Raw genomic sequence first — 27,882 nt, forward strand, 5'->3', positions numbered from 1 at the left:
ATAGTTTTCTTTCATTCGTTTAGGTTCCACGGTGTTTGTTGGCTATGTTTTCCACTGTCAGAAGGATGAAAATACAAAGTACAACGCTTGGACGTGGGCGAAGACGTCACCGGTGAGTCCTTCCTTCCTATTTATTTACCTTCTAGATGCTAGAGGCTAAGTGTTAGAGGCTAAGTGTTAGAGGCTAAGTGTTAAACACAATACGAACAACACAACGATACTGCACTGAACAACACGATACCGCACTGAGAAACACGATACCGCACTGAACAACACGATACCGCACTGAACAACACCATGCCGCACTGAACACCATGCCACACTGAACAACACCATCCCGCACTGAACAACACCATGCCGCACTAAACAACACCATGCCGCACTGAACAACACCATGCCTCACTGAACGACACCATGCCGCACTGAAAGACACCATGCCGCACTGAACGACACCATGCCGCACTGAAAGACACCATCCCGCACTGAACACCATGCCGCACTGAACAACACCATCCTGCACTGAACAACACCATCCCGCACTGAACAACACCATGCCGCACTGAACAACATTATGCCGCACTGAACATTATGCCGCACTGAACAACACCATGCCGCACTGAACAACACCATGCCGCACTGAACAACATTATGCCGCACTGAACAACACCATGCCGCACTGAACAACACCATGCCGCACTGAACAACACCATGCCGCACTGAACAACATTATGCCGCACTGAACAACACCATGCCGCACTGAACAACACCATCCTGCACTGAACAACACCATTCCGCATTGAACACCATGCCGCACTGAACAACACCATCCCGCACTGAACAACACCATCCCGCACTGAACAACACCATGCCGCACTGAACAACATTATGCCGCACTGAACAACACCATGCCGCACTGAACAACACCATGCCGCACTGAACAACACCATGCCGCACTGAACAACATTATAACGCACTGAACAACACCATCCCGCACTGAACAACACCATGCCGCACTAAACAACATTATGCCGCACTGAACAACATTATGCCGAAATGAACAACACCATGCCGCACTGAACAACACCATGCCGCACTGAACAACACCATCCTGCACTGAACAACACCATCCCGCACTGAACAACACCATGCCGCACTGAACAACACCATGCCGCACTGAACAACACCATGCCGCAATGAACAACACCATCCCGCACTGAACAACATTATGCCGCACTGAACAACATTATGCCGCACTGAACAACATTATGCCGCACTGAACAACATTATGCCGCACTGAACAACACCATGCCGCACTGAACAACACCATCCTGCACTGAACAACACCATCCCGCACTGAACAACACCATGCCGCATTAAACAACACCATGCCGCACTGAACAACACCATCCTGCACTGAACAACACCATGCCGCACTGAACAACACCATGCCGCACTGAACAACACCATGCCGCACTGAACAACATTATGCCGCACTGAACAACATTATGCCGCACTAAACAACATTATGTCGCACTGAACAACACCATGCCGCACTGAACAACACCATGCTGCACTGAACAACATTATGCCGCACTGAACAACACGATCCCGCATTGAACAACACCATCCCGCAGTGAACAACACCATGCCGCATTGAACAACACCATGCCGCACTGAACAACACCATGCTGCACTGAACAACATTATGCTGCACTGAACAACACGATCCTGCATTGGACAACACCATGCCGCACTGAACAACACCATCCTGCACTGAACAACACCATGCCGCACTGAACAACACCATGCCGCACTGAACAACATTATGCCGCACTGAAAAACACCATGCCGCACTGAACAACACCATCCCGCACTGAACAACACCATGCCGCATTGAACAACACCATGCCGCACTGAACAACACCATGCTGCACTGAACAACATTATGCTGCACTGAACAACACGATCCTGCATTGAACAACACCATGCCGCACTGAACAACACCATCCTGCACTGAACAACACCATCCTGCACTGAACAACACCACCCCGCACTGAACAACATGATCCCGCATTGAACAACACCATCCCGCACTGAACAACACCATGCCGCACTGAACAACACCATTCTGCACTGAACAACACCATGCCGCACTGAACAACACCATGCCGCACTGAACAACACCATGCCGCACTGAACAACACCATGCCGCACTGAACAACATTATGCCGCACTGAACAACACCATGCCGCACTGAACAACACCATCCCGCACTGAACAACACCATGCCGCATTGAACAACACCATGCCGCACTGAACAACACCATCCTGCACTGAACAACACCATCCCGCACTAAACAACACCATGCCGCACTGAACAACATTATGGCGCACTGGACAACATTATGCCGCACTGAACAACACCATGCTGCACTGAACAACATTATGCTGCACTGAAAAACACGATCCTGCATTGAACAACACCATGCCGCACTGAACAACACCATCCTGCACTGAACAACACCATGCCGCACTGAACAACACCATGCCGCACTGAACAACATTATGCCGCACTGAAAAACACCATGCCGCACTGAACAACACCATCCCGCACTGAACAACACCATGCCGCATTGAACAACACCATGCCGCACTGAACAACACCATGCTGCACTGAACAACATTATGCTGCACTGAACAACACGATCCTGCATTGAACAACACCATGCCGCACTGAACAACACCATCCTGCACTGAACAACACCATCCTGCACTGAACAACACCACCCCGCACTGAACAACATGATCCCGCATTGAACAACACCATCCCGCACTGAACAACACCATGCCGCACTGAACAACACCATTCCGCACTGAACAACACCATGCCGCACTGAACAACACCATGCCGCACTGAACAACACCATGCCGCACTGAACAACACCATGCCGCACTGAACAACACCATGCCGCACTGAACAACACCATGCCGCACTGAACAACACCATGCCGCACTGAACAACATTATGCCGCACTGAACAACACCATGCCGCACTTAACAACACCATCCCGCACTGAACAACACCATGCCGCATTGAACAACACCATGCCACACTGAACAACACCATCCTGCACTGAACAACACCATCCCGCACTAAACAACACCATGCCGCACTGAACAACATTATGGCGCACTGGACAACATTATGCCGCACTGAACAACACCATGCTGCACTGAACAACATTATGCTGCACTGAACAACACGATCCTGCATTGAACAACACCATGCCGCACTGAACAACACCATCCTGCACTGAACAACACCATGCCGCACTGAACAACACCATGCCGCACTGAACAACATTATGCCGCACTGAAAAACACCATGCCGCACTGAACAACACCATCCCGCACTGAACAACACCATGCCGCATTGAACAACACCATGCCGCACTGAACAACACCATGCTGCACTGAACAACATTATGCTGCACTGAACAACACGATCCTGCATTGAACAACACCATGCCGCACTGAACAACACCATCCCGCATTGAACAACACCATCCCGCACTGAACAACACCATGCCGCACTGAACAACACCATTCCGCACTGAACAACACCATGCCGCACTGAACAACACCATGCCGCACTGAACAACACCATGCCGCACTGAACAACACCATGCCGCACTGAACAACACCATGCCGCACTGAACAACACCATGCCGCACTGAACAACACCATGCCGCACTGAACAACATTATGCCGCACTGAACAACACCATGCCGCACTTAACAACACCATCCCGCACTGAACAACACCATGCCGCATTGAACAACACCATGCCGCACTGAACAACACCATCCTGCACTGAACAACACCATCCCGCACTGAACAACACCATGCCGCACTGAACAACATTATGGCGCACTGGACAACATTATGCCGCACTGAACAACACCATGCTGCACTGAACAACATTATGCTGCACTGAACAACACGATCCTGCATTGAACAACACCATGCCGCACTGAACAACACCATCCTGCACTGAACAACACCATGCCGCACTGAACAACACCATGCCGCACTGAACAACATTATGCCGCACTGAAAAACACCATGCCGCACTGAACAACACCATCCCGCACTGAACAACACCATGCCGCATTGAACAACACCATGCCGCACTGAACAACACCATGCTGCACTGAACAACATTATGCTGCACTGAACAACACGATCCTGCATTGAACAACACCATGCCGCACTGAACAACACCATCCTGCACTGAACAACACCATCCTGCACTGAACAACACCACCCCGCACTGAACAACATGATCCCGCATTGAACAACACCATCCCGCACTGAACAACACCATGCCGCACTGAACAACACTATTCCGCACTGAACAACACCATGCCGCACTGAACAACACCATGCCGCACTGAACAACACCATGCCGCACTGAACAACACCATGCCGCACTGAACAACATTATGCCGCACTGAACAACACCATGCCGCACTGAACACCATCCCGCACTGAACAACACCATGCCGCATTGAACAACACCATGCCGCACTGAACAACACCATCCTGCACTGAACAACACCATCCCGCACTAAACAACACCATGCCACACTGAACAACATTATGGCGCACTGGACAACATTATGCCGCACTGGACAACATTATGCCGCACTGAACAACACCATGCCGCACTGAACAACACCATGCCGCACTGAACAACATTATGCCGCACTGAACAACATTATGCCGCACTGAACAACACCATGCCGCACTGAACAACACCATGCCGCACTGAACAACACCATGCCGCACTGAACAACATTATGGCGCACTGAACAACATTATGCCGCACTGAACAACACCATGCCGCACTGAACAACACCATGCCGCACTGAACAACACCATGCCGCACTGAACAACATTATGCCGCACTGAACAACATTATGCCGCACTGAACAACACCATGCCGCACTGAACAACACCATGCCGCACTGAACAACACCATGCCGCACTGAACAACACGACGTCGCACTGAACAACACGACGCCGCACAGAACAACACGACGCCGCACAGAATAACACAATACCGCACAGAACAACACAATACCGCACAAACAGTTTTAGATAATATTACGTCGCAGTCATGTGACGCGGACATGACGTCAATAGGCGGAACTCACGGCAAAATTATAATCCGTGGGCGTGGCTTGCAACAGGAAGTAGGAAAGCGGCAGTTCTGGCAAACAAGACACAGCTGTTAGTAACACGATGACTAACAAGGCAAATATTTTTGTTTTCAGCTTGCAACTTGACCGTCTAGAGCACAGGTGTCAAACTCAAGGCCCGGGGGCCAGATACGGCCCGCCACATCATTTTATGTGGCCCGCGAAGACAAATTGTGCATGACATTTGTGTGTCATTAATAGAATTGCAAATTGTCTTCACTTTTAATATATATTTTTTAAAAATATTTGACCAGTTTTTATTCGTCTGATTTGAAAACGAGTCCTTTGTCAGTTTGTTTTGTAGATTTTACTGTGTATAATATGAGGTGCTCATACATTTATTTGGGTTGACAGTCATAATGGCCCTCCGAAAGAAGCTATGACTACAATGCGGCCCGCCAAAAAAATGAGTTTGACACCCCTGGTCTAGAGCGTACAAGGTAATTACAACTGTTTTTTTTTAGCCCTGAAAAGCAAGGGAGTGTGGCGTTTGGCAGGAATGTCGAACTCGGCGTCTGCTTCCAGCCACAGACGCCAAATTTCGACGATTATTTCGACTGGTCAACGGTTGTAAATTATTGCGTTGACTAAAAACTTTATTTAACTCTACTCTTAACTTTGCCGTTTCAGATATGCGGGTATTACACCGCGGAAATGACGTCAATAGGCTGAACTCTCGCCAAAATTCAAATCTGTGGGCGCAATGGCCTTGAGCGAGACACCGGATACAAACACGACGATTATCAACAGAAATATCTTTATTTTCCGCTTGCAAGTGGACCGTCTAGAGCGTACACGGTAAGTACAACTCATTGTGTTTAAAAAGATTTACGTTTGTGTAGTTTGCGTTGCGTTGTATCTGTGAATGTTGGTTGAGGCTAAATGTTAATGTTTAATTTCATTCCTTTAGGTTCCACGGTGTTTGTTGGCTGTATGTTTTCCACTGCAAGAAGAGGCTCGTATCATTGACCAGCAGGAGCTACAATGGTGAGTACCCCTTTCGTCTTCCATTTATGTTAAACACTTCCTATTTCATGTCTAACAGTACTCGATTTAACAAATAACCATAAATAAATACAGTGTGGGCAGTCACGTTAACATATGTGATTATCCTGCCTAATATGTTTATCACAAATATGTCACTAATCACTAATATGTTTATTTGTTTATCACAACACCTTTGGACCTTCAGCAATCGATTATTTACCTTCATCTACATAGAGACAGAACGATGGTGTCTTAAACATCTCATTCATTTCACCAAATAACTTCACGCAGGTGGATAACGGCCGTCTCGGTCACGCTATGTTGCGTGATGCAGTTTTGAAGAACCAAATGCATTTATTCAATGAATAAGTCAAGCTAGTTCTATGTTTATGATGTTGTAAGTTACGGTACCGATTGAAGTTGAGTTCGAAGCCAGTGGAAAACAGCGCTGCGTTTGTGCTCTCCAGGTACAAATGTTGTGATCTCTGACTGACGACCGGGCGAGACTCGAGTAAGAGATGTCCAAACGAGCTCCGGCAGGGCGGGCCAAGGCGGAGCGAACGGACGCCCTTCAGGCCGCCAATGACGAGCTGAGAACCAAACTGATGGACGTCCAGTTAGAACTTCAGCAGGAGAAGAACAAGGTGAAAACCTCAACAGACAGACACTGCCTGCCTCCCTGCCTGCCTCCCTGCCTGCCTCCCTGCCTGCCTCCCTCCCTCCCAGTTTTCCCGATGTAGATTAGACATGCGTGTGCCATGACTGTGTCAGCCTACATCAACAAATGCACCGAGGACGTCAGCACCACTAAGAATATCATCACCCGGGGCAACCAACGACCCTGGATGACTGAGGAGGTACGTCAAACGCTACGAGCGCGGAACTCTGCCTTCAAGTCTGGCGACAAGGAGACACTGAGGACAGCGAGAGCCAACTTGAACCGTGCCATCAGGATAGCGAAGCGAGACCGCAGTCGAAAATTTCAGGATCGTTTCCACGACGTCAAAAACATCAGGAGTATGTGGCAAGGCATACGGGCGATTACAGACTACAACTCACCCTCCCCCCCCCCGGTGGGTGTAGTTGATGCTGACTTTCTAAATGGTCTAAATAACTTCTTTGGGAGGTTCGAGGCACTAAACGGCACTCCAGCAGTTAAAACTGTCCCCCATCAGGAAGAGGAGGTACTCTGCCTTGACTCCGCCGATGTGTTGAAGACCCTGAGGAGAGTCAACCCCTGTAAGGCCCCTGGCCCCGACAACATTCCTGGGCGTGTGTTCAGGGAATGTGCAAGTCATCTGGCTGGGGTCATCACAGACATTTTTAACACCTCGCTGGGCCAAGCCACAGTGCCGGCGTGCTTTAAGACTGCCTCCATCATTCCGGTGCCGAAGAAACCTCAAATCACCTCATTTAATGATTACCGGCCTGTTGCACTGACTCCGGTTATGATGAAGTGCTTCGAAAGGCTGCTTAAAGGTCACATCGTTTCCAGACTCCCCCTATTATTTGACCCGTTCCAGTTTGCCGACCGGCAAAACCGCTCCACTCAGGACGCCATCTCCTCCGTTCTTCACCTGAGCCTGGCTCACCTGGAGGAGAAGAACACCCATGTGCGGAGGCTGTTCCTGGACTTCAGCTCAGCGTTTAACACCATCATCCCACAGCATCTGGTAGGAAAATTGGAACACCTGGGCTTCAACACCCCCCTTCGCAACTGGCTGCTAGACTTCCTCACCAACAGACCTCAGTCAGTCCGGGTCGGACAGAACACCTCTGATGTCATCACCCTCAGCACAGGCTCCCTTCAGGGCTGCGTCCTGAGCCCCCTGCTGTGCACCCTGATGACACACGACTGCGTCCTCAGGTTCACCACCAATCACATCGTGAAGTCAGCAGACGACACAACGGTGGTGGGGCTCATCAGAGACAACAACGACCTGGACTACAGAGAGGAGGTGGAGCAGCTGGTGGGCTGGTGCAGAGAAAACAGCCTGATCCTGAATGAGGAGAAGATGAAGGAGATCATCGTCGACTTCAGGAAAAAACAGCCTCACCACGCTCCACTGATCATCAACAGCTCAGCTGTGGAGGTGGTCAGCACCACCAAATTCCTGGGGGTCCACATCACAGAAGACCTCACCTGGACTATGAACACTACGGCACTGGTCAAGAGGGCACAGAAGCGCTTGTACTTCCTGCGGAGGATGAGGAGAGCCCACCTGCCCCCACCCATCATGAGGACGTTCTACAGGAGCACCATAGAGAGCATTCTGACAAGCTGTCTCTCTGTGTGGTGTGGAGGCTGCACCGCCTCCGATTGGAAGAACGTGAGGAGAGTGGTGAGGACAGCAGAGAGGATCATAGGGGCTCCTCTTCCCTCCATTCAGGACATTTCATCTCAGCGCTGCATGTCCCGTGCCCGTAACATCATCAATGACCCATCACACCCCCACCATGGACTGTTCTCCCTGCTGCCCTCTGGGAAGAGGTTTGCAGCATCCGCTGCAGGTCCACCAGGTTCTGCAACAGCTTTTTCCCTGCTGTCATCAGACTGTTGAACACTAGAACTGTTGAGCTCTAAACTGAACTCTGCATCACACATTCACAGAACTGTACTTTATGACACTACGGACCTCTATCTTGCACTATCTCGCACTACCAACTTTACTGAACTTGTATAAACCCTTTAAATAGAAGTTTAATACATGGTTTAGCATTCCTCTGCACACTCTTGAATACTGTTTTGCCTACTTGCACTATTGCATAATTATCACTGCTGCACTTTATACTTATTTTTAATATATATATATATATATATATATATATATATATATAGTATATATGTATATATATATATTTTCATAGGGTATGTTACTTCTATTCAACTGCAATATCACTACTTTGTTGTAAGACGTATGCAACGGAATTTCGTTTTGTATGCACCATGTGCAGACAAGATGACAATAAAGTTTGTCTAAGTCTAAGTCTAAGTCATGTCAGGTCAGCTGTCTGGAGAGAGAGAGAAGTCAGGACCTGCGGGCGGAGCACCACCGTGCCACCGCCGCCATGACGGAACTCAAAAGCAAACTCCATGAGGAGAAGCAGAAAGAGTTAGCCATTACCAGGGAGACATTACTGCGGCAGCATGAAATGGAGCTGATGAGAGTGATCAAAATCAAAGATGGAGAGATCCAGCGACTGAATGCCTTGGTCCTCAGCCTGAGGGACGGCTCCATGGACAAGGTGATCCGCTCTATCCGTGTCTGACTATCCGCACGCCACGTCGGGCTTCGATGCGGCCGCTACCGTATTGTGTAGCTTGTCCCCAGTAAGCGTCGCGGCGCTCCGTTGCGGTCTCAACGGCCCGGTGTGGCGCAATGTCTGCTCAGGTGAGGAGGGGGGGCGCTTTGCTGGCGGAGGTGGAGGAGACGCGGCGGTGTCGGGAGACCGAGCGGTGTCGCCTCCACCAGGAGCGCGGAAGAAGCCCTGGCAGCGGCCCAGCAGGCCTGGCAGTCCCGAGCGGCCGAGCTCCGATCGGCTCATCACCAGCATCGGGAGGAGCTGAGCCGAACCAAGAGAGACTGCGAGAGGGAGATCCGCCGACTGGTAGGACTGATCAGATGCGCGGTGCGTGGCTATGTTCCCAATTTCGTTGTATACCTGCAGTGCAATGACACCTAAGGCATTCTATTCTATTCTATTTCACAAGAAGAAAATGTCCGGTTGCTCGCTTCGCTTTTGTCACAGCAAAGGTGTTCTAGTCGATTCAAGAAAAAAATTGGCCGGTTGCTCTCTTTGTTTTTGTCACAATTCTGGCAAATGAGTTTGCCCGCCTGCCTGAGCGCTCCCCGTTTGTACATCCAGACGGATGAGATCAAGCTGAAAGACAGAGCGGTTAGTGTTTTGGATGAAGCCCTGGGGCCGGCCACGTCCACCGCCTTCAGCTGCAGACTCAGGCTGCCGAGCAGCAGATCGCTGCCCTGAGGGATTCCCAAAGGGCGGGCCTAAACTACCCTGGAAGTGGGGTCAACGCCGCTACTAGCAATCCTCTTCATTGCGTAAGCCACCTCATCACACACTTGCAGTACGCATGACTTAGTTCGTTGCTGGAGGAAGGTAGCACAAAAACAGTTTTGAACTTTGAACGAGTGCTTGTGTGTGTGTGTTGCGGGGCGTTTTCAGTCTCAGGAGGATCGGGACACGCGACGGTTTCATCTGAAAATCGCTGAGCTCAGCGCAGTCATCAGGAAACTGGAGGATCGAAACGCCCTGCTTTCTGAAGAGCGCAATGAACTGGTAATTTATTGACGGCACGCTTGAAGGTTTGCGCTACGTTTGATGCGCGCCATCCAGCGAGGCACCCATTGCGCTTGCTTATTAGTTGAGCGGCGCGGCGAGTCGGTTGCCTGGTAGATGTCTTTTATTGGGAGCCAAAGCCACGATTCCGTTCAAACCGATGCAAAAGGAATGGATACGTTCTGGCCCGCGTGTTGTGCGTCTTTCACATCCCGCACTTCATGCTTGCAGCTAAAGCGACTGAGAGAAACAGAAAGCCAGTTTCTGCCACTCCTGTACAAAAACAAACGCCTGAGCAGGAAGAATGAAGAACTCTCGCTGGTGCTGTGTCGCCTTGAAAACAAAGTGCGCTTTGTCACCCAGGAGAACGAGGAGATGGCAAGCTTGGTAAGTCGACGCGGACAACGGCGGCGTGCCAACAGAGTCCACTGCATTTGTGTTCCACAGAGAAGGCCTAGTTCGCTCAATGACCTGGACCGCGGTTGCGGCCAGCAGGACGGTGAAATGGAGTTCCTTCAAGTTGTGGAGCAGCGGCACATCATCGACGACTTGTCCAAGGTCTTCAGGCAGGCGACTCGGTGCACGTACGGCAGCGCCGCGCTCGCTCGCTGTCGCCAGGAAACCTTTTCCGTCCAAAGCTTGGCCGGCGGCCGCCATCCAAAAAATTGGCCCCTTAAATTCCGACCTTTCAAGCAGGAGCATTGTGCGCACGCGTTTGAACACGCTTTAGACTTGTTTTGCCGTTTTCAGCAGCTCAAAGCTCCCGTTTTGTCAGCGCCTTTGCCACTCGCTGTGCGCTGAAAACGACGGACTTGCCCGGCTGCTCAGCCCGTCAACCATGAGCCGCGAGCGCGACGTCATTGTCCGTAGGCAGCTAGTGGCAAAATGCACCCTGTTAGAGTTGCGCTCGCTCCAACTTATTTTGCAAGAACCACACGGGAGACAAGTAAGTTCTTTTGGACACCTGCAGGTGGAGAGTCCATCCGTTGTACGAATGAAGTCTGACTCTCGGCTCCTGCACGAGCATTTTAATTAAGAGAAACAGGGTGGGTGTAAGAGTGGATTGAATAGAGGAAGCCCTTGACCTCTAGTCAAAACATAGCAAGGGGTGTTTTACGACTTTGTGTAGGAAGGGATAAGCGATAGGGATAAATAAGGGATAAATAATATTATTTATTACAGGTCGCAGTCAAAGTCAAAGCAAAACAATGATACGATAAAGATAATCTGGAAAACCCTGACACACCCTGTAGTTGTCACTTTTGGAAAAGACGAGCGTCCCTCCAATCATCGCCGGTGACGTGTTTTTCAGGCTCTGGAGACAGGAGCTCATGTCAGAAATGTCATTGTGAGTCGCGTTTGTTTCTGCGCCGGAGCCGTTCGTTCCCTTTGCATCCAAAGAATCTCAAAGGCGGATTATTTGTGTCGACAGGAGAGAGATTTGCTGCTACGATACCGACGTCGAGAATCTCTGAGGAGGAACAAAGCGTGAGGTCCTGCAAGGTGAGTCTGTTTGTTTGCGGCTGCTTGGTGTTGCGCAAGATGAAATGGCCTTTTTCTCGCTATCGTTCCTCTCGTCGATTCATCGTGAGGTGTCGCTTCAGTTTGTTCAGAGAGATGTTTGCTTCCGCGCCCGCAGGTCATCGAAACATTTTACGGCTACGACGAAGACGTGTTGGTGGACTCGGACGGATCGTCCTTGTCTTTTCACACCGACAGAACCCCCGACACGGAACCCGAAGAGGTAGCCCGCCATTTCTGCCAGCGTATTGGCACCAAACATTCCTCTTCAGCCTGGAATCGGACTCGTCTTTGCGTCGCGGGTGCTTTGTCGCCGGTCTGACTGATTCTGGTACTAGTGCTGTGTTGCATTGGTGTGTGCATGAAGAGGCGGAGCTTCGCTACCGCCAGCTGACGCAAGAATATCAAGCGCTGCAACGAGCCTACGCTCTGCTAGCCCAGACCAGCGAAAGGGGACTACGACGCCGAGAAGGAGATCAAGGTGGCGCCCCTTCCCGCAACCCCCGGCCGGGTCGCAGCCTCCCCGTTCTCACCCAGCCTCGGGTGTTCTCTGGTCTGAAAGGAGGAGGAGGAGCCTCCCTCCTCCTCCTTTCAGACCAGAGAAAAGCTGATGGTAGAAATGGGTCACTATCAAAGCAGAGTAGCAGATCTGGAGTCAGCGCTGAAGCAACAAGGACAGGTAAGCTCATCAATGAGCACACCTTTTTCTCAGACAAAATAGCTACATTCTTCAGTCACTCATCCGTCTGGCATTACTGGACCAACCCCCCCCCCCCCCCCCCCCGAACGTGGCTGGGAAAATGCGGAGAAAAGCAAATGTCATTTTCCAGTCAACCAAAGAATTTGTGGATGAAAATGACACAACATTCCAAAGCTGTCCACGCGTTTGTCTCTTCTAGAATGTCAAGTGGGTGGAGGAGAAGCAGCTGCTGCGTCAGAGCAATCAGCAGTTGGCCGAAAAGGTGACGGAAAGAAAGGCGCTGGGCGGAGTCGCTTGGCGTCACACCTGTCGGGAAGCCCCGCAGATGAGGTCTGACTGTCTTTTCAGGTCAGGCGGATGGAGGCGGAAGAAGCGCGTCTGAAAGAGCACATCCAGGATATCCGAGACCAAAACGAACTGCTTGAGTTCCGCATCCTGGAGCTGGAGGTGGGAAGACTCGCACAAGCGTGTTGAGGCCAGAGATGTGACGGACGGACGGACGGACGGACGGATGCATGCCTCTGCCTTTCAGGAGAGGGAGTGGCGCTCCCCCGTCTTGAAGTTTCTGCAAGTCCGTTTCCCAGACGGCCTCAGCCCTTTGCAGATCTACTGCGAGGCCGAGGGCGTGAGCGTACGTAAGGCGTCCCTCGCAACCCTAACCTTAACCCGAGGTCCCAGAACACCTTACATTGCTCCTTGCGCCTTTCCCCCGGACATCGTCATCAGTGATCTGATGAAGAAGCTGGACATCCTGGGCTATAACGCCGTAAGTGTATGTCGAACTCCTTATGTTCGCACTCCACGAGACTCGGCGGCTCAAATGTGACTTTTGGAAGGCTTTGCGCTGAAAGAAGCTTGTTGACGCTGTGCCTTTGGGCTCTTGCAGAATCTCACCAACGAGGAGCAGGTGGTCGTGATTCACGCCAGGACCCTTCTCACCCTAGCCGAGAAGGTAACGCGCACGTCCACGCACGCTCTCGCATTCTGCTTATGTGACAGCAGCCTTTCCTCAGTGGTTAGAATACATCAAAGTGACCAAGTCAGCACTTCAACAGAAGATGTTGGACATTGAAAGTGAGAAGGTAGACAGACACGCGACATCAGCCAAGGGGAACTCCGGCAATGTGCCCCAACAATTCTGACCTTGAGCTGTGCTAGGATATGTTCTGCAAGCAGAAGGGCTACCTGGATGAAGAGTTGGACTTCAGGAAGTGTTCCATGGACCAGGCTCATAAGGTAAGCCGCCCTCAAATCTCCCGCCGGACCACTGATGGACGAGGATTGCGGCCCAGAGGATCCTGGAGCTGGAGGCCATGTTGTACGAGGCGCTACCGCAGCGGGACTGCCCCGCCACGGACGGCGAAAAAGCCAGCCACGCTGGCGTGAATGACGTGCTGACGGCGGATCAGAGAGAAGAGCTTAGGAGCGCCGTGGACCAATGGAAGCGAGCCCTGATGTGCGAGTTGAGGGAGCGCGACGCTTGCATCCTCCAAGAGAGAATGGATCTGCTGCACAGCGCGCAACAGGTAAGGGCCCAAAGCCAGCCCGGCACTTACTTGCACGCTTACTGGCTTTTGAATGCCACTTTCCATTTGTCCGTCCTAGAGGAACAAAGAGCTGAAAGAATTCATCGAAGCTCAGAAGAGACAAATCAAACAATTGGAGGAGAAGTTTCTGTTTCTCTTTCTATTCTTCTCCTTGGCCTTCATTCTGTGGCCCTAACACCAGCTGGTGAGTGAGCTCCAGCGGCACCGCACTCGACACCTCCGATACACTGCCAGCCGGTCTCAGACGTTGGCAGACGCTCCGATGCCAACGTATACCCCCCGCCACGGTGACAGAGGCACCGCGTCACACCGGCGCTCATCCAATCAGAAGGCAGGAAAAGCAAATTCACATGCAGGGCACTTTTGAACCAGAAGAGAGCGCCACAAAAAACGGTTGTTGCCCCAAACGCGCACTAAAAAGGGTCAGAATAACAAGAGTCCCACTGGCCAGCCGGGGCCACCCGTCCAGCTGTTTCTTCAGGGGGGAAAAAAATTGGAGTCACCGGTGAGTACATTTTGCATTTAGCTCTGCTTTTCTGCTTCTGTCTTCAAGTGTGTGGCATCCTGCGATCAAAGAGTCAGCCAACCCCAAAGCGGTTGACCTCAACGTCCCACCACCATGCCTACCAGAGCAGGTGACGTGATGCTTTGGACATCCTTCCGTCTCAGATGCCCAAAAGTACTCTTTGCCACATCTGCGGCAATACGGTGTCTTTTCAAAGGTGCAAATAAATCCAGCGTGGGCGGAACACGCACGTCTTCGGTTTTTCCCGCTTTGTTTGTGTGACAGCTGTTGTGAAAATTTTATACAAATAAAGTTGTATAGTACAGGTTTGGCCAAGCCGCAACTCCCGAACCGCATGCGGCTCTTTTATGTTCATATCAACATTTGTGTGTGTGTGTGTGGGGGGGGGGGGGGGGGGGGGGGTTGTGCGTGTTGGCTTCACTTGAGTTCAATTTGGTATTTTGGTCAAAAGCGCATGTGGTGAAATTCCACAAAGTAGGATGGGCAAACACATTTCTTTAAACTATGAGTGTCAATTGGGCTCTCGAAATGGCAGGGAAAAGATGCACAGCAAAACGAAAATACGTAGATGAACACAGGACGTTTTAATCAGAGTGGGAAAGTTTCTATTTTTTGTTGAACGTGATGGCAAACCATTCTGCCTGATATGTCAGACCTCAGCGCATTTCAAAGATTCAAATCTTCAGCGCCATGCACTTCAGCTCACTCCATGCTAACATTGATCAGGCGTCGAACCCGCATCATCATGCTTAAGAGGTGGCCATGCTAACCAGTGCGCCATTATGTCAACGCATAATAACTAAGTCTACTGGTCAAAACAGCGGTTACTATATGACGTCGCTACGTCGTGGTCACGTGACGCAGACAAGACGTCAATGGACGTGGGCAGAGTTAACTTGTTTAAAAGGGAGTAGGCAGAAGAAATATTTAATTTATTTAAATCTATTTTGAGTGCACACCATTATGCCAATGCATAACAACTGTAAATCTACTAAACAAAACAGCGGTTGCTATATGACATCTGCCACGTCGTGGTCACGTGACATACGTGACGTCGATGGGCGTAACTTTCGCCGGAATTCAAATCCGCGGGGAGAGTTAACTTGTTTAAAAGAGAGTGGGCAGAAGAATTATTTAATTTATTTAAATCTATTTGGTGTGTGCGCCATTATGTCAATGCATAACAACTGTAAGTCTACTAAACAAAACAGCGGTTGCTATATGACGTCTGCCACGTCGTGGTCACGTGACGCGGACGTGACGTCGACGCCTACTTTACATCCCACCGATCACAGGACCCCTCGGCTGCATAACCGTGCCCCCTTCCCAACCAATCGGATTTGCTATATGCGAAAACGACGCCAATGGAAAGAGCTTCCGCCCAAATTTAAATCCGTGGGCGCGGCTCGCAGCAGGAAGTAGGAAAATGGCGGCGATGTTGACAAAGACACAGCGGATGGTAACAAACGACTAACAAGAGAAATATTTTTATTTTCTGCTTGCAACTGGACCGTCCAGAGCGTACACGGTAAGTACAACTCATCGTTTTTAAAAAGAAGTACTTTTGTTGCCCTGAAAAGCGAGTGAGCGTGGCGTTTGTGGGGGACGTCGAATTTCGACGATTCTTTCTGGTCAACGGTTGTAAATGATTGTGTTGATTAAAAAAGAAAACTTGATGTAACTCTACTTTTAACTGCCGTTTCAGATAGATTTGGAATTGCATCACATCCAATTTTGCCTAGAGCGTACACGGTAAGTAACACTCGTTGTGTTGAAGGAGATTTACGTTTGTAATAGCAGAAGTGTAGCCGCGTTGCGTTGTACGTGTGAATGTTGGTCCGGGCGAAATGTTAATGTTTAATTTCATTCCTTTAGGTTCCACGGTGTTTGTTGGCTGCAAGTTTTCCACTGCAAGAAGAGGCTCATATCATTGACCAGGAGCGAGCTACAATGGTGAGTAGCCATAACATTTATGTTAAACACTTCCTATTTCATGTCTAACAGTACTTGATTTAACAAATAACCATAAATAAATACAGTGTGGGCACTGAAGTTAACATATGTGATTATACTGCCTAATCTGTCACCGAGTAGATTGTTGCAAAGTAATATAAGATCCAAAGTTGTAATTCAGAATAGTTTTCAAAAGAAGGCCATTAGAATTATATACAAGTCTGATTACCCTGAACAAGCTATTAATTAAATCACAAATTCTTCAATTCAAAGATTTGGTAGATTATCAGACAAATAATGTCTAACAGTAATTGATTTAACACATCACGATAAGTAGATTGAGTGTGGGCACTCTCAAGTTAACATATGTGATTATACTGCCTAATCTGTTACAGAGTATGTTGTTGCCAAGTAATGTAGAATAGATCCAAAGTAGTAATCCAGAATAGTTTTGAAGAGGCCATTAGAATGATAAACAAATCTGATTACCTTGAACATAATAACAAGCTAAGTGTTTAATATGTCCTATGAAGTCAAAATTGGGCACCATCATGTGGTGAAATTTGGAATTGCATCACATCCAATTTTGCCTGGGAACAAACAGATTACATAAATCTTAGTTTTGAATAAGCCACTCCTTCTCAAACAAGTAAACTCTGCCCATTTTGCGCAGTAGATGTTCTGTTAATATCTAGTATTTATACAAAGTCATAATTTAAATTGCTTTCAACCTTCATTCATCGGTTCAACCAACATTACTCGCTCTTATTACCAACTTGTATTGATTTAACTAAGCGTTTAATACTTCCTATCAGGTCTCAAATCGAGATTTGGCAAAATACAATTTCAGCAAATCCAATTTTGCCAGGGAACAAAAATAGATTAAATAAACTAAATAAGTCCTCTTCCCATTAAATAAATCAGAAAAGTCTGTCTTGTAACCAGTCCTCTTCAAACAAGTAAAGTCTGCCCATTTTGTGCCGTAGATTTTGTGTCTATGCCTAGTATTTAAACAAAATCATAATTTAAACGACTTCTTTCCTTCATTCACTTTGGAAATTTGGAATTGCAGCAAATCGAATTTTGGCAGGGAACAAAAATAGATCAATTAAACTAAATAAGTCTTCTTCCCATTAAATAAATTAAAAAAGTCTGTCTTGTAACCAGTCCTTTTCAAACAAGTAAAGTCTGCCCATTTTGTGCCGTCGATTTTGTGTTAATGCCTAGTATTTATACAAAATCATAATTTAAAGGACTTCATTCCTTCATTCACTTTGGAAATTTGGAATTGCAGCACATCAAATTTTGCCTGGGAAGAAAAGTAGATTAAATAAATTTAATAAGTCTTACTACTTCCCATTAAATAAATTAAATACGTCTTACTTGTTCCCACTCCTTTTCAAAACAGTAGTTTAAAACGAGGGCCCTTCACTCAATCTTTAACCTCAACCCCGCACGTTGTGTTGTATCTGTGAATGTTGGTTGTGGCCAAATGATAGTTTTCTTTCATTCGTTTAGGTTCCAAGAAAACTTGATGTAACTCTACTTTTAACTGCCGTTTCAGATAAGCGGGTATTACGTCGCAGTCATGTGCCGTGGATATGACGTAATTGCCCGAACCTCCGCCAAAATTCAAATCTGTTGGCGCGATGGCCGTGAGCCACTGAGCAGCGACGATTATCAACAGAAATATCTTTATTTTCTGCTTGCAACTGGACCGTCTAGAGCGTACACGGTAAGTAACACTCATTGTGTTTAAGGAGATTTACGTTTGTAATAGCAGAAGTGTAGCCGCGTTGCGTTGTACGTGTGAAAATTGGTCGAGGCGAAATGTTACTGTTTAATTTCATTCCTTTAGGTTCCACGGTGTTTGTTGGCTGCAAGTTTTCCACTGCAAGAAGAGGCTCGTATCATTGACCAGGAGCGAGCTACAATGGTGAGTAGCCATAACATTTATGTTAAACACTTCCTATTTCATGTCTAACAGTACTTGATTTAACAAATAACCATAAATAAATACAGTGTGGGCACTGAAGTTAACATATGTGATTATACTGCCTAATCTGTCACGGAGTAGATTGTTGCAAAGTAATATAAGATCCAAAGTTGTAATTCAGAATAGTTTTCAAAAGAAGGCCATTAGAATTATATACAAGTCTGATTACCCTTAACATAACAACAAGCTATTAATTAAATCACAAATTCTTCAATTCAAAGATTTGGTAGATTATCAGACAAATAATGTCTAACAGTAATTGATTTAACACATCACGATAAGTAGATTGAGTGTGGGCACTCTCAAGTTAACAGATATGATTATACTGCCTAATCTGTTACAGAGTATGTTGTTGCCAAGTAATGTAGAATAGATCCAAAGTAGTAATCCAGAATAGTTTTGAAGAGGCCATTAGAATAATAAACAAATCTGATTACCTTGAACATAATAACAAGCTAAGTGTTTAATATGTCCTATGAAGTCAAAATTGGGCACCATCATGTGGTGAAATTTGGAATTGCATCACATCCAATTTTGCCTGGGAACAAACAGATTAAATAAATCTTAGTTTTGAATAAGCCACTCCTTCTCAAACAAGTAAACTCTGCCCATTTCGCGCAGTAGATGTTCTGTTAATATCTAGTATTTATACAAAGTCATAATTTAAATTGCTTTCAACCTTCATTCATCGGTTCAACCAACATTACTCGCTCTTATTACCAACTTGTATTGATTTAACTAAGCGTTTAATACTTCCTATCAGGTCTCAAGGCAAGATTTGGCAAAATACAATTTCAGCAAATCCAATTTTGCCAGGGAACAAAAATAGATTAAATAAACTAAATAAGTCTTCTTCCCATTAAATAAATCAGAAAAGTCTGTCTTGTAACCAGTCCTCTTCAAACAAGTAAAGTCTGCCCATTTTGTGCCGTAGATTTTGTGTCTATGCCTAGTATTTAAACAAAATCATAATTTAAACGACTTCTTTCCTTCATTCACTTTGGAAATTTGGAATTGCAGCAAATCGAATTTTGGCAGGGAACAAAAATAGATCAATTAAACTAAATAAGTCTTCTTCCCATTAAATAAATTAAAAAAGTCTGTCTTGTAACCAGTCCTTTTCAAACAAGTAAAGTCTGCCCATTTTGTGCCGTCGATTTTGTGTTAATGCCTAGTATTTATACAAAATCATAATTTAAAGGACTTCATTCCTTCATTCACTTTGGAAATTTGGAATTGCAGCACATCAAATTTTGCCTGGGAAGAAAAGTAGATTAAATAAATTTAATAAGTCTTACTACTTCCCATTAAATAAATTAAATACGTCTTACTTGTTCCCACTCCTTTACAAAAAAGTAGTTTAAAACGAGGTCCCTTCACTCAACCTTTAACCCTATTTATTCACCTTCTAGGCTAAGTGTTAAAGGCTAAGTGTTAAAGGCTAAGTGTTAAAGGCTAAGTGTTAGAGGCTAAGTGCCAGAGGCTAGGCGCCAGAGGCGAGTTTTTGTGGGCTGAAGTTTTAGTGGGGTTAGTGTGAATACAATCCAAAAGAATACAACAGAATACAATACAATAGAATATAATACATAGATTAAATTCAATAGCTCTTACTACTTCCCATTAAATAAATTAAATACGTCTTACTTGTTCCCAATCCTTTTCAAAAAAGTAGTTTAAAACGAGGGCCCTTCACTCAACCTTTAACCTCAACCCCGCACGTCACATTGTGTTGTATCTGTGAATGTTGGTTGTGGCCAAATGATAGTTTTCTTTCATTCGTTTAGGTTCCACGGTGTTTGTTGGCTATGTTTTCCACTGTCAGAAGGATGAAAATACAAAGTACAACGCTTGGACGTGGGCGAAGACGTCACCGGTGAGTCCTTCCTTCCTATTTATTTACCTTCTAGATGCTAGAGGCTAAGTGTTAGAGGCTAAGTGTTAGAGGCTAAGTGTTAAACACAATACGAACAACACAACGATACTGCACTGAACAACACGATACCGCACTGAGAAACACGATACCGCACTGAACAACACGATACCGCACTGAACAACACCATGCCGCACTGAACACCATGCCACACTGAACAACACCATCCCGCACTGAACAACACCATGCCGCACTAAACAACACCATGCCGCACTGAACAACACCATGCCTCACTGAACGACACCATGCCGCACTGAAAGACACCATGCCGCACTGAACGACACCATGCCGCACTGAAAGACACCATCCCGCACTGAACACCATGCCGCACTGAACAACACCATCCTGCACTGAACAACACCATCCCGCACTGAACAACACCATGCCGCACTGAACAACATTATGCCGCACTGAACATTATGCCGCACTGAACAACACCATGCCGCACTGAACAACACCATGCCGCACTGAACAACATTATGCCGCACTGAACAACACCATGCCGCACTGAACAACACCATGCCGCACTGAACAACACCATGCCGCACTGAACAACATTATGCCGCACTGAACAACACCATGCCGCACTGAACAACACCATCCTGCACTGAACAACACCATTCCGCATTGAACACCATGCCGCACTGAACAACACCATCCCGCACTGAACAACACCATCCCGCACTGAACAACACCATGCCGCACTGAACAACATTATGCCGCACTGAACAACACCATGCCGCACTGAACAACACCATGCCGCACTGAACAACACCATGCCGCACTGAACAACATTATAACGCACTGAACAACACCATCCCGCACTGAACAACACCATGCCGCACTAAACAACATTATGCCGCACTGAACAACATTATGCCGAAATGAACAACACCATGCCGCACTGAACAACACCATGCCGCACTGAACAACACCATCCTGCACTGAACAACACCATCCCGCACTGAACAACACCATGCCGCACTGAACAACACCATGCCGCACTGAACAACACCATGCCGCAATGAACAACACCATCCCGCACTGAACAACATTATGCCGCACTGAACAACATTATGCCGCACTGAACAACATTATGCCGCACTGAACAACATTATGCCGCACTGAACAACACCATGCCGCACTGAACAACACCATCCTGCACTGAACAACACCATCCCGCACTGAACAACACCATGCCGCATTAAACAACACCATGCCGCACTGAACAACACCATCCTGCACTGAACAACACCATGCCGCACTGAACAACACCATGCCGCACTGAACAACACCATGCCGCACTGAACAACATTATGCCGCACTGAACAACATTATGCCGCACTAAACAACATTATGTCGCACTGAACAACACCATGCCGCACTGAACAACACCATGCTGCACTGAACAACATTATGCCGCACTGAACAACACGATCCCGCATTGAACAACACCATCCCGCAGTGAACAACACCATGCCGCATTGAACAACACCATGCCGCACTGAACAACACCATGCTGCACTGAACAACATTATGCTGCACTGAACAACACGATCCTGCATTGGACAACACCATGCCGCACTGAACAACACCATCCTGCACTGAACAACACCATGCCGCACTGAACAACACCATGCCGCACTGAACAACATTATGCCGCACTGAAAAACACCATGCCGCACTGAACAACACCATCCCGCACTGAACAACACCATGCCGCATTGAACAACACCATGCCGCACTGAACAACACCATGCTGCACTGAACAACATTATGCTGCACTGAACAACACGATCCTGCATTGAACAACACCATGCCGCACTGAACAACACCATCCTGCACTGAACAACACCATCCTGCACTGAACAACACCACCCCGCACTGAACAACATGATCCCGCATTGAACAACACCATCCCGCACTGAACAACACCATGCCGCACTGAACAACACCATTCTGCACTGAACAACACCATGCCGCACTGAACAACACCATGCCGCACTGAACAACACCATGCCGCACTGAACAACACCATGCCGCACTGAACAACATTATGCCGCACTGAACAACACCATGCCGCACTGAACAACACCATCCCGCACTGAACAACACCATGCCGCATTGAACAACACCATGCCGCACTGAACAACACCATCCTGCACTGAACAACACCATCCCGCACTAAACAACACCATGCCGCACTGAACAACATTATGGCGCACTGGACAACATTATGCCGCACTGAACAACACCATGCTGCACTGAACAACATTATGCTGCACTGAAAAACACGATCCTGCATTGAACAACACCATGCCGCACTGAACAACACCATCCTGCACTGAACAACACCATGCCGCACTGAACAACACCATGCCGCACTGAACAACATTATGCCGCACTGAAAAACACCATGCCGCACTGAACAACACCATCCCGCACTGAACAACACCATGCCGCATTGAACAACACCATGCCGCACTGAACAACACCATGCTGCACTGAACAACATTATGCTGCACTGAACAACACGATCCTGCATTGAACAACACCATGCCGCACTGAACAACACCATCCTGCACTGAACAACACCATCCTGCACTGAACAACACCACCCCGCACTGAACAACATGATCCCGCATTGAACAACACCATCCCGCACTGAACAACACCATGCCGCACTGAACAACACCATTCCGCACTGAACAACACCATGCCGCACTGAACAACACCATGCCGCACTGAACAACACCATGCCGCACTGAACAACACCATGCCGCACTGAACAACACCATGCCGCACTGAACAACACCATGCCGCACTGAACAACACCATGCCGCACTGAACAACATTATGCCGCACTGAACAACACCATGCCGCACTTAACAACACCATCCCGCACTGAACAACACCATGCCGCATTGAACAACACCATGCCGCACTGAACAACACCATCCTGCACTGAACAACACCATCCCGCACTAAACAACACCATGCCGCACTGAACAACATTATGGCGCACTGGACAACATTATGCCGCACTGAACAACACCATGCTGCACTGAACAACATTATGCTGCACTGAACAACACGATCCTGCATTGAACAACACCATGCCGCACTGAACAACACCATCCTGCACTGAACAACACCATGCCGCACTGAACAACACCATGCCGCACTGAACAACATTATGCCGCACTGAAAAACACCATGCCGCACTGAACAACACCATCCCGCACTGAACAACACCATGCCGCATTGAACAACACCATGCCGCACTGAACAACACCATGCTGCACTGAACAACATTATGCTGCACTGAACAACACGATCCTGCATTGAACAACACCATGCCGCACTGAACAACACCATCCCGCATTGAACAACACCATCCCGCACTGAACAACACCATGCCGCACTGAACAACACCATTCCGCACTGAACAACACCATGCCGCACTGAACAACACCATGCCGCACTGAACAACACCATGCCGCACTGAACAACACCATGCCGCACTGAACAACACCATGCCGCACTGAACAACACCATGCCGCACTGAACAACACCATGCCGCACTGAACAACATTATGCCGCACTGAACAACACCATGCCGCACTTAACAACACCATCCCGCACTGAACAACACCATGCCGCATTGAACAACACCATGCCGCACTGAACAACACCATCCTGCACTGAACAACACCATCCCGCACTGAACAACACCATGCCGCACTGAACAACATTATGGCGCACTGGACAACATTATGCCGCACTGAACAACACCATGCTGCACTGAACAACATTATGCTGCACTGAACAACACGATCCTGCATTGAACAACACCATGCCGCACTGAACAACACCATCCTGCACTGAACAACACCATGCCGCACTGAACAACACCATGCCGCACTGAACAACATTATGCCGCACTGAAAAACACCATGCCGCACTGAACAACACCATCCCGCACTGAACAACACCATGCCGCATTGAACAACACCATGCCGCACTGAACAACACCATGCTGCACTGAACAACATTATGCTGCACTGAACAACACGATCCTGCATTGAACAACACCATGCCGCACTGAACAACACCATCCTGCACTGAACAACACCATCCTGCACTGAACAACACCACCCCGCACTGAACAACATGATCCCGCATTGAACAACACCATCCCGCACTGAACAACACCATGCCGCACTGAACAACACTATTCCGCACTGAACAACACCATGCCGCACTGAACAACACCATGCCGCACTGAACAACACCATGCCGCACTGAACAACACCATGCCGCACTGAACAACATTATGCCGCACTGAACAACACCATGCCGCACTGAACACCATCCCGCACTGAACAACACCATGCCGCATTGAACAACACCATGCCGCACTGAACAACACCATCCTGCACTGAACAACACCATCCCGCACTAAACAACACCATGCCACACTGAACAACATTATGGCGCACTGGACAACATTATGCCGCACTGGACAACATTATGCCGCACTGAACAACACCATGCCGCACTGAACAACACCATGCCGCACTGAACAACACCATGCCGCACTGAACAACACCATGCCGCACTGAACAACATTATGCCGCACTGAACAACACCATGCCGCACTGAACAACACCATGCCGCATCGAACAACACCATCCTGCACTGAACAACACCATGCCGCACTGAACAACACCATGCCGCACTGAACAACACCATTCCGCACTGAACAACACCATTCCACACTGAACAACACCATGCCGCACTGAACAACACCATCCCGCACTGAACAACACCATCCCGCATTGAACAACACCATGCCGCACTGAACAACACCATCCTGCACTGAACAACACCATGCCGCACTGAACAACACCATGCCGCACTGAACAACACCATGCCGCACTGAACAACATTATGCCTTACTGAACAACATTATGCCGCACTAAACAACATTATGTCGCACTGAACAACACCATGCCGCACTGAACAACACCATGCCGCACTGAACAACACCATGCCGCACTGAACAACACCATGCCGCACTGAACAACACCATGCCGCAATGAACAACACCATCCCGCATTGAACAACACCATGCCGCACTGAACAACACCATCCCGCACTGGACAACACCACCCCGCACTGAACAACACGATCCCGCATTGAACAACACCATCCCGGACTGAACAACACCATGCCGCACTGAACAACACCATTCCGCACTGAACAACACCATGCCGCACTGAACAACACCATGCCGCACTGAACAACACCATGCCGCACTGAACAACACCATGCCGCACTGAACAACATTATGCCGCACTGAACAACACCATGCCGCACTGAACAACACCATCCCGCACTGAACAACACCATGCCGCATTGAACAACACCATGCCGCACTGAACAACACCATCCTGCACTGAACAACACCATCCCGCACTGAACAACACCATGCCGCACTGAACAACATTATGGCGCACTGAACAACATTATGCCGCACTGAACAACACCATGCCGCACTGAACAACACCATGCCGCACTGAACAACACCATGCCGCACTGAACAACATTATGCCGCACTGAACAACATTATGCCGCACTGAACAACACCATGCCGCACTGAACAACACCATGCCGCACTGAACAACACCATGCCGCACTGAACAACACGACGTCGCACTGAACAACACGACGCCGCACAGAACAACACGACGCCGCACAGAATAACACAATACCGCACAGAACAACACAATACCGCACAAACAGTTTTAGATAATATTACGTCGCAGTCATGTGACGCGGACATGACGTCAATAGGCGGAACTCACGGCAAAATTATAATCCGTGGGCGTGGCTTGCAACAGGAAGTAGGAAAGCGGCAGTTCTGGCAAACAAGACACAGCTGTTAGTAACACGATGACTAACAAGGCAAATATTTTTGTTTTCAGCTTGCAACTTGACCGTCTAGAGCACAGGTGTCAAACTCAAGGCCCGGGGGCCAGATACGGCCCGCCACATCATTTTATGTGGCCCGCGAAGACAAATTGTGCATGACATTTGTGTGTCATTAATAGAATTGCAAATTGTCTTCACTTTTAATATATATTTTTTAAAAATATTTGACCAGTTTTTATTCGTCTGATTTGAAAACGAGTCCTTTGTCAGTTTGTTTTGTAGATTTTACTGTGTATAATATGAGGTGCTCATACATTTATTTGGGTTGACAGTCATAATGGCCCTCCGAAAGAAGCTATGACTACAATGCGGCCCGCCAAAAAAATGAGTTTGACACCCCTGGTCTAGAGCGTACAAGGTAATTACAACTGTTTTTTTTTAGCCCTGAAAAGCAAGGGAGTGTGGCGTTTGGCAGGAATGTCGAACTCGGCGTCTGCTTCCAGCCACAGACGCCAAATTTCGACGATTATTTCGACTGGTCAACGGTTGTAAATTATTGCGTTGACTAAAAACTTTATTTAACTCTACTCTTAACTTTGCCGTTTCAGATATGCGGGTATTACACCGCGGAAATGACGTCAATAGGCTGAACTCTCGCCAAAATTCAAATCTGTGGGCGCAATGGCCTTGAGCGAGACACCGGATACAAACACGACGATTATCAACAGAAATATCTTTATTTTCCGCTTGCAAGTGGACCGTCTAGAGCGTACACGGTAAGTACAACTCATTGTGTTTAAAAAGATTTACGTTTGTGTAGTTTGCGTTGCGTTGTATCTGTGAATGTTGGTTGAGGCTAAATGTTAATGTTTAATTTCATTCCTTTAGGTTCCACGGTGTTTGTTGGCTGTATGTTTTCCACTGCAAGAAGAGGCTCGTATCATTGACCAGCAGGAGCTACAATGGTGAGTACCCCTTTCGTCTTCCATTTATGTTAAACACTTCCTATTTCATGTCTAACAGTACTCGATTTAACAAATAACCATAAATAAATACAGTGTGGGCAGTCACGTTAACATATGTGATTATCCTGCCTAATATGTTTATCACAAATATGTCACTAATCACTAATATGTTTATTTGTTTATCACAACACCTTTGGACCTTCAGCAATCGATTATTTACCTTCATCTACATAGAGACAGAACGATGGTGTCTTAAA

The 27,882-nt window shown here is 47.9% G+C and overlaps 1 protein-coding gene and 3 long non-coding RNA genes across 6 annotated transcripts; all 4 read left to right on the top strand.

Annotated features, from left to right (window-relative positions):
- On the top strand, positions 1-6,253 carry LOC148393686 (uncharacterized). Its single transcript, XR_015860619.1, has 4 exons — positions 1-112; positions 5,619-5,704; positions 5,895-6,062; positions 6,175-6,253. It is a non-coding gene; the product is annotated as an uncharacterized LOC148393686 (long non-coding RNA).
- A 3,870-nt stretch (positions 6,254-10,123) lies between these two features.
- LOC148393687 (uncharacterized) lies at positions 10,124-12,837 on the top strand. 2 transcript variants are annotated; one of them, XR_015860373.1, is made up of 4 exons: positions 10,124-10,312; positions 10,437-11,898; positions 11,983-12,053; positions 12,190-12,837. It is a non-coding gene; the product is annotated as an uncharacterized LOC148393687 (long non-coding RNA). The 2 variants fall into 2 exon arrangements; XR_015860372.1 differs by having other exon boundaries at positions 10,437-12,053.
- A 46-nt stretch (positions 12,838-12,883) lies between these two features.
- LOC148393688 (janus kinase and microtubule-interacting protein 3-like) lies at positions 12,884-15,055 on the top strand. 2 transcript variants are annotated; one of them, XM_088385281.1, is made up of 6 exons: positions 12,884-13,033; positions 13,120-13,218; positions 13,304-13,537; positions 13,658-13,853; positions 13,930-14,297; positions 14,377-15,055. In XM_088385281.1, exons 2-4 carry the CDS (start codon positions 13,129-13,131, stop codon positions 13,841-13,843), a joined length of 510 nt encoding a protein of 169 aa, XP_088241407.1. In that variant the 5' UTR covers positions 12,884-13,033; positions 13,120-13,128; the 3' UTR covers positions 13,844-13,853; positions 13,930-14,297; positions 14,377-15,055. The 2 variants fall into 2 exon arrangements, with proteins under 2 accessions (XP_088241407.1, XP_088241408.1); XM_088385282.1 differs by having other exon boundaries at positions 12,884-13,218.
- A 5,499-nt stretch (positions 15,056-20,554) lies between these two features.
- LOC148393689 (uncharacterized) lies at positions 20,555-27,627 on the top strand. The gene is made up of 4 exons (XR_015860601.1): positions 20,555-20,666; positions 26,993-27,078; positions 27,269-27,436; positions 27,549-27,627. It is a non-coding gene; the product is annotated as an uncharacterized LOC148393689 (long non-coding RNA).
- Positions 27,628-27,882: the final 255 nt, after the last annotated feature.

Source organism: Syngnathus floridae, chromosome 9, assembly GCF_059516105.1.
Source record: "Syngnathus floridae isolate MCC-2025c chromosome 9, RoL_Sflo_1.0, whole genome shotgun sequence".
Classification (NCBI taxonomy): Eukaryota; Metazoa; Chordata; class Actinopteri; order Syngnathiformes; family Syngnathidae; genus Syngnathus; species Syngnathus floridae.